The sequence below is a fragment of the Suricata suricatta genome, chromosome 10 (genome assembly GCF_006229205.1).
Source record: "Suricata suricatta isolate VVHF042 chromosome 10, meerkat_22Aug2017_6uvM2_HiC, whole genome shotgun sequence".
NCBI classification, from domain to species: domain Eukaryota; kingdom Metazoa; phylum Chordata; class Mammalia; order Carnivora; family Herpestidae; genus Suricata; species Suricata suricatta.
This window is the reverse complement of record NC_043709.1, coordinates 126770022-126785447: the sequence shown is the minus strand read 5'-3', so window position 1 is coordinate 126785447 and position 15426 is coordinate 126770022. Positions and strand designations below refer to the sequence as shown.

At 43.7% G+C, this 15426-nt stretch overlaps 1 protein-coding gene across 2 annotated transcripts in view; it reads left to right on the top strand.

The window, feature by feature from the left end:
- CDC123 (cell division cycle 123) overlaps positions 1-3974 on the top strand; it is a 57726-nt gene extending 53752 nt beyond the window's left edge. The window contains exons 12-13 of one of the 2 annotated variants that reach the window (XM_029953928.1): positions 1431-1568; positions 2383-3974. In XM_029953928.1, coding sequence (XP_029809788.1) covers positions 1431-1568; positions 2383-2409 — 165 coding nt within the window. In that variant the 3' untranslated portion in view covers positions 2410-3974. The remainder of the gene's footprint in view (positions 1-1430; positions 1569-2382) is intronic. The other variant, XM_029953930.1, reaches the window with a different exon arrangement.
- The last annotated feature ends 11452 nt before the right edge of the window (positions 3975-15426 follow it).

Below are 15426 nucleotides of genomic sequence, written 5' to 3'. Positions count from 1 at the left end.
TTTCTGGGCCTTGCAGTCTGCCCTGGCTGTGCCCCCTGCCTTCTGGGACATCCTCAGTCTCTGTCAGAGTTCCCAGACACCTCTTACTATCTGAAATGATCTTGCTTTTGTATTTATTTGCTTGTTTATTGGCTGGCTGCCCTGATTTACCAGTTGATCTCTTATACGGAGGACAAGGTGAGCACCATGTAGGTGTGTCCTAAGTATCTGTCAGATGATTGGTCTGTCTGTCACAAGATATGGCCTGCTTTCTAGGGCTCTGCAGTCCTGTTCCACTCAAGTTCCCGGCCTGTCTCCATCTGCTGGACACCATCCATCCCTCACCTAAATATCTGCCACCCAGGAAGTCCAAACCCGAGGCCTTCTGTCTCTGAGATCCTTTTTTGGCCAAAGGCAACATGTAAATATTAAATGCAAGACTCTAAGCAAGTACATTGAAGAATGTGAAGACTTGTTAAATATGAAACTCAAATCTGCAGTTTTCCATAGGTGCTGAGAGAGATCAATAAGTAAGTTCAGTGACTCAGAGAAGCCCCGAAGTGTAGGAATTGATAGCACCCACTTGCCCTCACTATTAATTTTATTCTCCAGGGCAGTACTTCTCAACTGTGCACCTGTACAAAATGGTAATACAGACAGAGCTGCAGCCTGCGTGAGATGGCTCAAGGCTGGAGAGAGCCAGCCACAGGCCTCAGCCTGCTCCGGGACTCCGGAACCCACAGCCCTTATGCGGGACACGGTGGCTGGTAGAATTTAGGGGTCGACCATAGCTCTCCATGAGGATACTGTTTTCAGATTCTGTATATTTATTTTCTAGTGAGGTGGAAGTATTCTCTCTTTTTTATGTTTGTTTGTTTATTTTTGAGAGGGAGTGTGTGCATGAGTGGAGAGAGAGGGCAGAGAGGAAGAATCCCAAGCAGGCTCCGTGCTGTCCATGCAGAGCCCAACTCAGGGCTCCATCTCCTGCACTGTGAGATCATGACCTGAGCCAAAACCAAGAGTCTGATGCCTTACCCGCTGAGCCACCCAGGCGCCCCCGTGTGGAAGTATTCTTAAAATCTTGGTGTTTCTTTTAATTCAGAATCTTATTTTCTGGGCTACCTGGTGTTGGTGTCGGTTGAGCATCTGACTTTTGATTTAGGCTCAGATCAGGGTTGTGAGATGGAGCCCCAAATCAGGCTCCCTGCTGGGCGTGGAGCCCGCTTAAGATTCTTTCTCTCTCTTCCTCCGCCCTTTCTCTGTTTGTATGCACATGGGTGCACATGCTCTCACACTCTCTCTCTCTCAAAAAAAACCTCATTTTCTTCCTTACCTAGTACAGAATAGAACATGAAGTTGAAATCATTATACTAGGATTTTTTTTCTCACTTTGAAGAATAGACTTAAAAAGATAATTTTTCACAGACTTTATGTCTTTTTTTTTTGTAAAGGATTCTCCGGCTTTCCGTTGTACAAACAGTGAGGTGACGGTTCAGCCCAGCCCCTATCTGAGCTACCGACTTCCCAAGGACTTTGTAGACCTGTCTACTGGGGAGGATGCTCACAAACTCATAGATTTTCTTAAACTGGTAAAGTATATAATATACTTAGTGCACATAGTTGTACACCTTTGTTTTCAGATCTTCAAATGGACTTTGTCATACTTCATTTTAGTCATATACTACCCAGATTTTATTTGGTGATTCTGAATTAAAGGGGCAGAATTACTGAATTAGGTCATTTTATAAAGAAATATGTAAAGTAAGCTGAAGGAATAATTTGCTTAGAATGATAGAAAATGTATTTTATGATATTTTTGCTTTTTGAATAATTTTCACAATACTTCTGATTTTTAATTTTTTTTAAATGTTTGAGAGAGTCAGAACACAAGCAAGAGAGGGGCAGAGAGAGAGGGAAACACATAATCCAAAGCAGGCTCCAGGCTCTGAGCTGTCAGCACAGAGCCCGACTTGGGGTTCTTACTCACAAACCGTGAGATCATGACCTGAGCCGAAGTCCACTGAGCCACCCAGATGCCCCATTATACTTCCGTTTTTGAAGGGAATCTCTATATTGTTATTGGGCTAAGAGAAGATCCAGCTGTCTGCAGTGGTTATTCAGGGAGAATATGTATATTTGTACTTGTGTGTTTCTGTGTGGGAATGTTTGCGCACGTGCAAGAAAAAGAACTATTCGAGTACCTAAGGATAACATGCCCAGGAGCCAAAGTGATAAACTTGTCTGATGAATTAGTTAAGGCATGTTTTTCCATGATGATTTTCAACCATGTCTTTGGCCAAGGCCTCTAGAAAATTAGACTTGCTGACAGAAAACGTGATCTTGGCTGAACTTATATCCCAACTAGAACGTGCTGTTTTAATGTATCTTGGTTTCCCTTGACAGAAAAGAAATCAGCAAGAGGATGACTGATTAGAGCACCAGAGTGAAGTCCGAGGTAAAGAGGAGACCACCTTGGTGTCAGAAGACTGCTCTGAGCTCACAGCTTCCTGTTACCCCTCTTGGGTCAGGGTGGGAGACAGTGTCAAATCAATAGCTTTTTATATCCATGTATATTAAGCTGGAATAAAAAGTGGAGGGACTTTGCTACTTGTATAAATAAATAATAAATAGATCTTCAACATAGGAAAGCATACTGTTCTGATGATAAAATACCTTCTGTGAAATACCTCATTCTTTTCGCTCAGTCTGTTTAGACTTATCTATACTTCTTGTGCTGTTTTTATACCTATTGGGCAGATGGGCGAATTTATATTTGTTAAATGAGTTCTTGTTAAATCATTCTTTTTCACAGAAAAAGGTTGAACCTTATATTCCTGTAGAAAATATTTTTCCTACTTTGAGAGAATTTTCATATAACTTTTCTATTGGTTTATCTTTGGTTTGCGTATCGCTAAAATAATACAGACTTCTCAAACTATCAAATAACCTGAAAATGTCAGTATAGTACAACTAGTGTAATATGTATTAGTAAAACTATCACCCGAGTTAGAATTTGGCCTTTTAAAAAAATACTGGAATTTGGGGGAGGTAGGTTCGCATAGGCCACCATTTTAGTAATTATGCTTCAGTGCTCTAATTGATGATGAGGATATCAGTGATACTGATTTACTCAGTACTTCATGCTGAGACACTCTGCCACGTGATCTTTTTGTGTTGTGTTACATTGTAGGACAGTTTGAAGGAAGTCATTCCCAGGGTATCTATCTAGTGTGTGTGAAGGAATATTTTACTAGTTGGAGGTATGTTTTTCAACCTAGGAGAGCACCTATGAATGTTCCCATAGGAAGGTAGGGAAATGGAGCAGAGTTTCTCCTTTCTGTGTGGTTAAGGCAGATTATACAAAATGAAGAAAGATACCTCTTTTTTGGTTGTCTCAAACTGGCTTTTTGTGTGGTTTCTCAGTTACAGTCACTTGGATATTAGTATTTTAAATACAAAGAACAAAGATCAACTTGTGATCTTAGTACTCAGTATGTCATATGCCATTTCTGAGGCCAGTTGTTTGAAACTGAGGTGCTTTAAAATATTTGTGTTTTTAAATAAACTGCTCATGAGAGACTTGACTGTTAACTCCTAGTAGAGGAATTTATTATCATGAGTTGATTTAAACTTAGCTCTGGAAGCTGGCTTCCTCAAGGTGGTACTTTACCAGTCCAAAAAGAAAAAAAAATTGATGTATTTTAATATCAATTGAAAAAAAATTAGACTATAAATAATAAAAAGACTCAAGCAAAATTTAGCAAATATTTTATAAGAAGTATATTTCTTGGTGCAAAACTCATTACATTTTTACATTAATTTTCCTGAGGTATTATTGAGTCCAACTCTCACTTCGCTTTTAAAAATCGACTTTTTTACATTGTCCCCTTAGTATATTCAATTTTGGTTGATTATCCTGATGTAAATAGTAAATATAGGATAATATGCAGGAAATATTCTCCTACATTATTAAAGTATCATTTATGTCTCTTAAAGATTAGTTTTGACTTTTTATTTTATTGGCATAATCTATTCTTTTTTTGAGGTACCTCAGGTTTGTGCTTGAATTTAGAAAGTGAATTCATTAGCTTGGGTCTGAAATCCCACCTTCTGAAAAGAAGACATTACAACTCTTTAGTCAGATTGGGACAAACACGTTTACTTTGTGCTACAGAACAGTAGTGTGTAGAATGGGCCTCCAGTACAGTGCGTGTATTGACAAAAAGTCGTGTTTTTTTCCTTTTCTTTAATCTTTATTTTGAGAGAAAGGGCAAAAGAGTGTAAGCCAGGAAGGGACAGAGAGAGAGGGAGAGAGAGAATTGCAAGCGGGCTTATCGACGTCAGCAGAAAATTGCAAGCAGGCTCCTCGGTGTCAGCGCAGAGCTCAGTGCTCACCTACCATGAGATCATGACCTCAGCAGAAATCCAGAGTTGGGCGCTGAGCCACCCAGGCAACCCCAGAAATTCTTTTTTAAGCCTCGTGTTGATGTTCATTAATATTTCCTATCTCCTCAATCATTTCTCTTTATGATAATTGAGGATGTCAAAAGAACAAATGTTACATGACTGGTTTTTTGGCTGCAGTTCTTAATGTATAAATTAGGTGAATAATAACCATAAGTCATGCATTTGTTAAACAAGAGTGCATGCAACACTTCATACAGTGGTGTACATACGAAACTTCCCAACGCATGGTAGCTGCCATTATTCTGCTTTGCAGACTCTTATATGTTAAAGGCAAGATTTTTTTTAATGTTTTTTTTTTTCTTGAGAGAGCGAGAGACAGCATATGCGTGTGGGGGGGTGCGAGGGGAGAATGAGACTCCCAAAGCAGGATCTGTACTGCCAGATGGGGGGCTTGATCTCGCAACTGTGAGATCATGACCTGAGCCAAAACCAAGAGTTGGCACCTAAGCAATGGAGTCGCCCAGGCGACTCGAGGCAGGTTCTTTTTTAATAGAATCAAGAAAAATTTGAGTGGTAAAGGGCTTTAGAGATGATTCAGCCCAGTTTCTTTTCGTTTTATCCTCCTTCCCTCCTCCCTCTTCTTTTTTTCCTTTCATTTTTTAACACCAGAAAACTGCAGCCCAGAGAAGTTAAGACTTGTCCAAAATTGTAGCAGAATCAAGGCCATAAAAGAACTTTTATTCTAGTACTGTTCTCTTAGGGCTTTTACCCTAATATTTTTATAGATAAGTTTCCTCCACAACAAATTATTTTAATAATGGAATTTTCAAAAAAAATTTTTTTTATAGTAGGGCACAATGTTACATTAGTTTCAGGAGCACAACAGTGATTCCACAGGTTTACACATTTGTTTGCTACAAGTGTGTAGCTAGGAATGTATTTTGTTTTTTGTTTTATTTTATTTATTTTTTTAAATAAAAGTAAGTACAGATTCATCTCACATTTGTGTGGAAGAATTTGATGAAGAGTGTGGAAATGAAAAAATCCGTGTCATTGAGAGATGAGTTCCGTTCCATGTTTATATTGACCAGACTGATCCTGAGGGGTGACAACGACTTTTAGACATTTTGGAGACCGAGTGCCTCTAAGCATTATGTGACTTCCACGGCGACCTGGCAGCAGGAAGTCGTGCTGCGAAGTGGCGGGGAGCTGGCCGAGCATGCGCAGTGCGGGCGAATGAGCACACGCAACCTGCGCACGCGCAGAGAGCCTTGGGGAGAAGGGAAAGACCCGGGAACCGGGACGGGCAGCTAGTCTGGCACGAATTACGAGCGCGTGCATTCGTGGGCGGCTCTTTTCAGTCAAGGGACACCACACCAGAACCACACTTGGAAGTGCGTGCAAAGCCCGTGCGGGTAAGAGTGCTGCTGCAGCCACTCGTCCTCGTCCCCCCGGCTGAGGGCTGGCCACTGACACGTGCTGTGTGGGCGTCGGGGCCGGCCTGCCTCGCGGGCCTCCCCGGGTGGCCCGGCAGCCGAGGGAGCGGGCGTTGTGTGTGGTAACAGGGCTGTGGCCACAGACTTAGGCTCTGGTGAGAGGGAATTTCTGGGGTTGGCACCACGTAAGGGCGACCCGAGTCAGAGGAGAAACCAGCCCCATCGTGGGGTGGGGTGGGGGAAGGGCAGGGGCACCGTGGGAAGCGGGAATCCTGCGCACGCGCACATGCGGATGCCGAGGCGGGAGAGGCCGCCGGGGTTGAGGGCCGGGCGCCCGCCCCGCGTCTCAGGTGTTGGGATTTCAGGCCCACGCGAGGCGGGAAGCTGGGCGGAATTTTTAAGCGGGGGAGAGAAATGGACTGGGTTAGGTGTTTGAAGTGGTTTTCTGGTTTCTGTGCGGAAAGCAGGTCAGGAGGGAAGGGTGCCTCAAGGTGATAGTGTGGCGCTTTGAGGGGGAGTGTGAGGGGCAGGCAGGGGGCGGGAAGGGCGGGAATCGGGCTGTGGGGGGGGCCGGTGGGGGCATGGCGGAGGGGGGGGGGAGCGAGGGCCTCCTGCAGAGGGCAGGACGCGTGTGTTCCAGGCATGAAAGACTAAGAGATGAAAAGACGAGGGAAATCGAGATGCTGGTCTAGGGAAGATCTCGGGATTTCGATGATTTACCCACACAAGGATGTCGAGATCCGTTGGATTCAATGGATAGAACTTGTGTGCAAGGAGCAGTAGGGGATCGGGAAGGCGCGCAGGGCGCGGCCCTGGGTTCAGCCTGAAGGGACACGGCCCGGGAGGTGAATCTACCAGAACAGTTGTGCTTACGTATTAGGAGTAGTAGTAAGACTTCATGCGGGCAGTCAGTGTGAATATAGAATGGTTATTCTTACCGACTTTGATGTCTAAAGCACAACTCTCTTCGCACAGTAGAGGGGGATAATATGTGGCAATATAATTCTGTTGAGATTCTCTGATTGATCATTACTAATTTTATGAAAACCTCAGCGGGAACCAGATATGACTTAAATTGTATTTGCTGTATCACTGATTCTCTGGACTACTTGAGACTCGTGTTTGAAATGTCGAGTTCTTAGGTGGATTATCTCCCAGTGTGCTCATGGACTTCTTAAGTAAAGCCTTCAATGGATTTCTCCTGCGAGTTACAAGTGTCCTGCCCTCCATTCTTGAAAAAAACACCTGTAAAATGTCAGCGCCGATTTTGGAACAATGCAAGTAGCTGAGGCGTCAACTACCCACTCAAAGTTGTATACACAAGCAGTCACTGGGAAATGGAGTACAAATAACCTTACAACCTTCAAAATGAGCTACAGCCATGCCCTCTCTGAGAATCTGGTGGAAGCTAGGGGCTCTCCTGAGGGGGTCCTAGACCCCGGATTAGGAATCCCTGGTCTGGAGCGCCTGCGTGGCTCAGTCGGTTGAGCGTCTGGCTTGGGCTCAGGTCATGATCTTGCAATTTGTGGGTTCGAGCCCCGTGTCGGGCTCTGTGCTGACAGCCAGCTCAGAGCCTGGAGTCTGTCTTCAGATTCTGTGTCTCCACTGTCTCTCAAAAATAAATAAGACATTAAAAAAAAAAAAATTAAAAAAAAAAAAAGAATCCCGGGTCTGAAGCCGTGTAGGATCAGGTTGGAAGCCAACCTGTAGTGAGAATGGAACCATTTCCTAATGTGTAGTGTACATGCACTTTTAAATTAAGAGTTTCTAACTTTTGTAGTTTCTATGATTGGTGTTTGAGTAATTCATTTATAGTGCATCCCCTTCAGATTGTCAGCTCTCATTAACTGTGTGTTAGAATTCAACCAGAGAACGGGGCACCTGGGTGGCTCAGCCAGTTGAGCCTCCAACTTCGGCTCAGATCATGTTTACACAGTTTGTGGGTTCAAGCCCCACATCAAGCTCTGTGCTGACAGCTCAGGATCTGGAGCTGGCTTTGGATTCTGTGTTTCCCTCTCCCTCTGCCCCTCCCCCACTCATGCCTGCGTGTGCTCTCTCTCACAAAAATAACCATTAAATAAATAAATAAATAAATAAATAAATAAATAAATAAAGGAGCAACTGATTATTCACTGTTTTATGTGTTATCCTTGGAAGCAGGTGCTTTAGAGAAGACTATATATTTATTTTGTGATGCTGCCTCCACTCCATAGCTTTTCTTAAAAATTTTTGGGAAGTTCCATCAAATCTATTTATAAGCCACAGAAGAAAAATCTATCTTACTGTATTATTCAATACCTTATTATTATTTTTTTTACCAAAAATGATACACATTTCCGTATCACTTTTCTTTCTTATTCATCAGACATGGCTCAGAGTTTTTCCAAAATTCAGATGTCATCCTCAAGAAGCCTTTATCCATTTTATGCACCCCTAGGACATTAATCTTCCTGAAGCACAATTTCAGTCATTCTAACACAGCCGCTTGGCTTCCCGTTGCTTGCAAGTTAAAGTACAGACTTCGATGGGCATCCAGAGCCCTGTGCAGTGTTGCTTCAATCTGTCTTTATGGGCTCGTTCCATCCTCCCCAGCACACACTGTTCTCCAGCCAACCTGGATTAACTCGGTATAGCTGAGGATGTCCTTATCTTCCTCATCTGCTCCCTCTGCTGTGCCTCCCCGCTTACCCCCACTCACCTCCTGCCCAGTCTTCGGTTATTAAAAGCCAGCATTCACAGACCGGCTCAAGTGGCATGTTCCTCATGAGATTATCCAGAGTCTCCTTCTGTGCTGGCATTTTCAAGGCACGCTGGTGTTACTGTTCCTCTTACACGTAGAACCCTTTGCAGTGCTTGTAGGATGTTGTAGCTGTCATGATCTTTCTACTAATTATAAACTTAAGGCAAGAGTGGAGTCCTTGCTTCGTTGTCTTCCAGTGATTTGGTACTTTCTTGTCCAAATGGAATGTGATTTAACCTCATTGAAGGTGTTCTGCCTCAGATGCAATTCAAAATGAGTTCCCCAAGCCCTTTCTACAACAGGATCATCACCGAAGCTAATGAAACACCCTCAAGGAAGACAGTTTGAATAATGCAACACTCAGCTATGTATGTTCATCTTTAGTTAGTTGAGTTCTTGTCTTTCCTTAACCGAACCAGATCATTGAAACCTACTGTTGATATCTTAACCCATAGCATTCAGGGTATAGCATGTGCTGGCCCTTAAACTGTGAGTAAACTGAGTATTTCTGCTCCTTCTAAAAAAATGCTGTAGAATTTAATATATTCTGTGCTTGCTTGCTTTTTGTTTCTCAGACATTTGCACCCGTTTCTAGTCCCCCTCCCCAAGCACTAACAAGCATTGTTTCAGTATGAGGCAGGCACAGACAGAACTGTAGCCACTGCCTGGGAAGCTATGCCTTCCAGATGTTTAAAAGTCATTCAGAATGATAACCTCTTAGGAGGTGGTTCTGTTTTTGTTTTGTTTGTTTTACATCGAAGTGAGAAATCATGCTTGTGCGTTGTTGAATGTCAGCACAGCCCTGGGAACCAGACTGCCTTGTTTAGACTTGGCTTTGTTACCTGCTGACAGCGTGGTCCAGGGCAAAGTACTGATTCTCTTTGGCTCTCTGGTTCTCAGTCTACAAAACAGAAATGGCAATAGCACCTACCTCTCATGGTTGTTTCTAAAAGTCAGTGTAGGACAGTTCCTGGCATCTTAGTCCATGTTCAGTATATACGAGCTCTTACTTGCTTCATTACATTGCTGTTGTGTGATTTCAATGAGCTGTTAACTTCTATATTATAATCATCCAATAATATTTTCTGCTTTCTGCCTTCTTGTATTTATGGGAAGGGTTCCAATGTGAGATTCCGCTGTGTTTATTTTCTCCATCCTACCTGCATACCCAGCCTTTGCCCTACTGCAGCATTGCCTGTAGTGGAACCAACATTTCCCCCAGCTTCCGAAGACACTGACTTCTTGAGTGTCAGTGTGTGTATTTCTAGAGCCAGTCCACTTGGCCTTGGACAAGGAGGAAGCAGCATGGGGGGGTAAATGTTTAGTTCATAATATAACAGATATATCAGGAATGCTTCAACTATAATTATATTAAAGCAATAGAGTAGTGATTGAAACAAATACATCCATTCAGGACACACAAGAAATGACCAACCTGGAAATAAAAAATTCTAGGATAAAGGAATGCCAAGTACCTTATGGACATTACCTAAATTTAAGTCTATAGCTGTATGAATTAGACAATAATTTGTCCCATTTTACAGAAGATGAATTTGTAGGTCTGATTGATAATTTGCTGTAGATAACAAGCAGTAAGTTACAGACATACGATTCAAACCCAGATATGCTTTCGGCTAAAGCCTATGCGCTTTACCCTATGTTCTACTACTTCAAAAATCACAGAAGAATAGTCCGAAATCTTTGCAGATTGATCCAGACTGTCTTTAATTAATCTGTGGCTCTTTTAATTTTTCCCCACAAGTAAAGTATATAGAGCATTCTCAGAAAATCCTAGTGGAGGCCATTGATACAAGTGTCTGCTTTCACAAACTAGATACCAAGTATAGGAAGGAATTTGGAAGCAAACAGAATAAAACTTGAATCTCCTTAGTACTTCTGGGACAGACTTCTTTCATTGTTCTATTCCAAGAGTTAATGATTCTCTCATCATTCCAATCACTGCCCACTTAAATCAGTTTGGTTCACTGTGGCTCCACTGCAAAATTCCAGGAGGCCGACTGTGGCCAGGGAGACAGCCCTGCCAGAGAGCATGTGCTCTGTGCTCTGGACCTGACAAGCTCCTTCTGCTTTGTCTTGGTTCTGTAATTCAGCGTCAGTACTCATGGCTCCATTTGTATATTTTTATTGTGTGCCCTCAAGTAAGCTTCTGGTTTAATGCCGTCCCTTCTCCTCAAGCAGTAGCGAAGCTACATTGCATGAATGGGCATTGTACCCTGTGTTATTACTCTAAATAAATTGTGATTGAATAGATCGCTCAACTTTCATTACATTTTGAGGAAAACAACTACACACCTAAAAATCTGAAAGCTTATGTGTTGATACTGGCCACTTTCTTCTTGCCCTTCTCCACTTTAGAGTATAAGCATGATGCATCTGTGTGGCTGCTGGGAATAAGCATCAGGACTAGTATAATATTTTAGAATTTTCACTTGTTTCTGAGTCTTAGGTCACCATATATTCTTTTCCCTCCAATTTCTTTTATTCTGATTCTCCTGGGCTGGTAGGAGGCCATAGTCCCTGATGTCCAGGAGGTGTACAGTCCAGTGGTGAAATAGGGACACACACACACATAAAGAATGTCCTAGAAAAGATATGTGGATGCACATATATGTTAACAGGCAAACAGCAGTAAATGAAGATGAGCTTTGATTTATAATTGGTTTCAGAAGGTGTGGAAAGTGAAGTTTTATAAATTAAAGGTTGGTTTACTATAATTTATGGAGTTTATGAGAACAGGACTCTGCATTAAAAATAAAAAGTCCTTCCAATATGTTTCATTATGCAAATACCTGCTAATCAAATGATCAGTCCTACAAGTGGTTTGTTGTGTATCTGTTTTCTTTAATGCCACACGTCTCCATACACATACTATGATGGCATTTGAGAAGGGAGATAATGCTTGTTGAAAGAATTGTACTTTATGTGTCAGACTTCCCTGACTTGGATATAAATGATTAATGGTTGTGATCGGAGAATCAGGGCACAAAATGATACTGTGCCTAAACTCTGATACACAGAGGTCTTCATGGAAGCCTTGTGTGCAAAGCATTGAAAAGCTTTGGCTCCTGCCTTCATACCTGCATTTAATTGCAGTTCACAGGGTGTCTGGCTGTTCAGAAGTGCAGCCAACCATTTCTCTGAGCAGGTAGAGGCACGTCTTTCTTTTGATGGGATAGATTTCTTAAGAAGTAAGCCCATGCTTAATCTCATTGAGTTCTTTCCAGTCACATCATTGCAAAACATTGGGCTAAAAGACATGGTTCATTATTCACCTTCCTTCCCAGTTCCCAGCACCAAATGAGAAGGGAGAAGGTGAGCAGGGGGGCAAGAAAGAGCACGGAGATGGTCTGTGTACACATAGGTGGATCAGGCACTCACAGCTGTTAAAGTTGATTTGCTTTGGTGTGCTAGGTGGGTTGTGAGTTGGGACTAAGGAGTATACTGCGAACTTGAAGGAAGGATCATCAAAAGATAGGATACTACAGCTTGAGAGATAACTGGGAACCGCCTGATCTCTGTGGAAACTTCTCAGTGGGTCACAAGTAGAATAAGCAGCAGCAGAGCCAGGCCAGAGCACCGGAGGGCTTTGCTCCAAACCACCATGCCAGACTTACAACATTCACTTGATGAATTATAGGTCTTTTACTTCTCTCTTCCTCTTGATGTTCCCCCACACTTGTGCCCCTTTTATCCTCCCAAGAAGTGATTTGTGCAGCCACAGTTTACAAGCACGGCCTGTCGTTGGGGTCTGAGGAACTGGCAGGATTGTGCCCAGCATCACAATTATTCTTGTGAGAAGAGCTGACAGCTTGCTCTTGAATGTCTACAAGTTGCTCTGTTAGAGGAAAAGCGTTGTCGCATCAATGCCCAGTAATATTGTCAGGGCAGTCAAGGGCACTTATCTCTAGGCCGACTGGGAGCCCAGACTTCCCCAGCCAGAATTCATACCTGTTACTCTCAGGAACAAGAGAAGCTGAGCCTCCCGCATATGCAGTGGCAATGCTGAGAGCATCATTGTGCTTCGCTTTTAAAATAGAGTGGTCACCCCAAAAAAGAGGACGTTGGGTAGGGACATGAGAAAGAAGGGATGGAGAGGCAAACTCTCAAATACTCTTCAGTGGCATCTGAACTTGACTGCCAGGGGATTTAGGGCTGGAGAAGTAAATGGAGTAGGAAGAGACACAACACTTCAAACATGACTTAAAATGCAGCCCAAGGCAAAAGAATCATGGGGGCCTCTTCCAATAAGTTAGTAGGTATGACAAATGCAGAAGTTCAAGGCAGTTACCATCTATTGTTTGAAATGGAAATGAGAGTCCCTGAGGTGAGCAGCTTTAGAAAAGAAGAGATAGGGGTGCCTGACTGGTTCAGTTGGTAGAGCAATTGACTCTTGACCTCGGGGTCATGAGTTCAAGCTCCACATTAGAGCTTTTTTTTTTTTTTTAATGTTTTTAATTTATTTTTGAGAGATAGAGACAGTGTGAGCAGGGGATGGTCAGAGAGAGAGGGAGATACAGAATTCAAAGACAGGCTCTAGCTGTCAGCACAGAGCCCGACGTGGGGCTCGAACCCACTAACTGTGAGATCATGACCTGAGTCACCCAGGTGCCCCTACTCTTGTGTATTTATAATCACTTACCAGTTTATCCACTTAGTCAGTCCTACGAATGCACCCTTCCCGACCTCACAGCCCTGTGTGTGTTCCTGGTTTGGAACCACCATGTGTCAAAGCCCTCATTCTCCTACACCCATTTTTCTGGAATAACCAAGTGGCTGAGCTGGCTAACTTGGTGTCTGCATTCCTTCCACTTTTCTGGTCTGTAGACAGGTTCCATAAGCCCTTTAAGAACTTCTCTTGGACACATCAATGCAAAATTACTTTCCACTTTTCCTAACACCCCTACCCTTCCAGGCAGGTGGGTCTTCTCTGTGTCCTTCGGATATCCCGGGTTCTTACTTTCCTGCCCCTGCTCATCTCCTCCTCTTCACCTGCGCCACCCCCCTTCATTCATCCCCCCAGTTCAGTCCAGCAGTTCACAGTCCAGCCATGCATTCTAATCCCCCGGAGAGGGTTGTTTTTGCTTGTTTTTGTTTTTTATTTATTTCTAAAAATTCTTTTTAATGTTTAAATTTGAGAGAGAGAGAGACAGACAGACAGAACATGAACAGAGGAGGGGCAGAGAGAGAGAGGGAGACACAGAATCCAAAGCAGGCTCCAGGCTCTGAGCTTTCAGCACAGAGCTGGATGTGGGGTTTGAACTCATGAACCATGGAAACCATGACCTGAGCCGAAGTCTGATGTTTAACTGACTGAGCCACCCAAGTGCCATTTTGTTTTTGTTTTTTAATACCAATGCAAAGGATCCAGCTAGATTGGCCAGATAGTTCCAAGGTTACTGCTAGAGTTGAGAATGACTACGTGAAATGTCGGCCCCCTGCCAGTGTCCACAAACTAGTCCTGCTCCTGAGGCCCTCCTGACACACTGCAGTCACTGTGCCTTTGTTCCTGACTGTTTTTCTCTAGAAAACTACAGTCCACTTTGTCCAAACCCATAGCTATGTCCCTGCTGTACTGGTTGTATTTTTCCTGGTTGTCTATGGTGTTTGTTTATATCACAGGCTCCTTGAGGACAGGAATAAAAGGCCTAGGCAGTTAGTAAGCTCTTCCAGGTAATGAAATATCAAGTAGCTGGAGGCCAACCCAAGAATGTTTCAGATAACTGTGAGTGGGCAGTACAGTGTTATGGGCTGAATTGTGTCCCCTTCAATTTCATATGTTGATTCCCCAACCCCAGGTACATCCTAATGGGACTGAGTTTGGAGATCAGGCTTTTTAAAGAGGTCATTAAGTTAAAATGGGGTGATTAGGGTGGGCCTTGATCTAATCTAACTGGTGTTCTTAGAGAGGAAATGTGGACAGAGACACACACACACAGAGGAAGGACCACCTGAGGACATAGAGAGAAGAAGGTCTCTACAAACCAGAGAGGCCGCAGAAGAAACCAAACCTGCTGACGCCTTGATCTGGGATTTCCAGGCTCCAGAACCGGAAGAAGATGACTTTCTAGTGTTTAAGCCCCCCAATCTGTGGTATTTCGTTAGGATAGCCTTGGAAGACACATGTATGAAATAAGGGGGCGGGGAAACGAAAATAATCAGTTTGGGGCAGATACTCTGAATTACACTTGTAAGCTCTGAGCTGTCAGCCCCCTTTCACAGGCTCAGACCCCACTGCTGACAGCAGTGGGCAGCAGCCTGATGCCTTCATCACTACAGGCAGGGCCGTCTTCACCGAGGATATTAGAAACACACACCCACACCTGGAGCAGAGAAACGTCTGCACCCGGGAGGCTGTGTGTGTGGTTCGGGGAAGGGGAGGGGGTCTTTCCTCAAATAAGAGACTCCAAGTGGCGGGATTTCTGTGTATTGCCTGCTTTGAAGAGGCACGCCCCCCCTGGAAGCCGGTCCTTCTTCAGTCAGGCTTCCTTTTGAGAACACAGACTGGCCAACACCCGGGTCTCAGCCTCATGAGGCTTAGAGCAGAGAGACGCCAGATAAGCCCATGCTTCTGACCTCCAGAAACAACTGTGTGTTGTTTTAAACCATTAATTTCTGGATATTTTTTATAGAGCAATAGAAAACCGAGACCAGGGTGCCTGGGGCTCAGTCAGTTAAGTGTCAACTTTGGCTGAGGGCATGATCTCGCAGTTCGTGGGTTCAAGCCCCACATTGGGCTCTGTACTGACAGCTCAGAGCCTAGAGCCTGCTTTGGATTCTGTGTCTCCCTTGCTCTGTGCCCCTCCTCCACTCATGCTTAGTCCCTCTCTGTGTTTCAAAAATAAC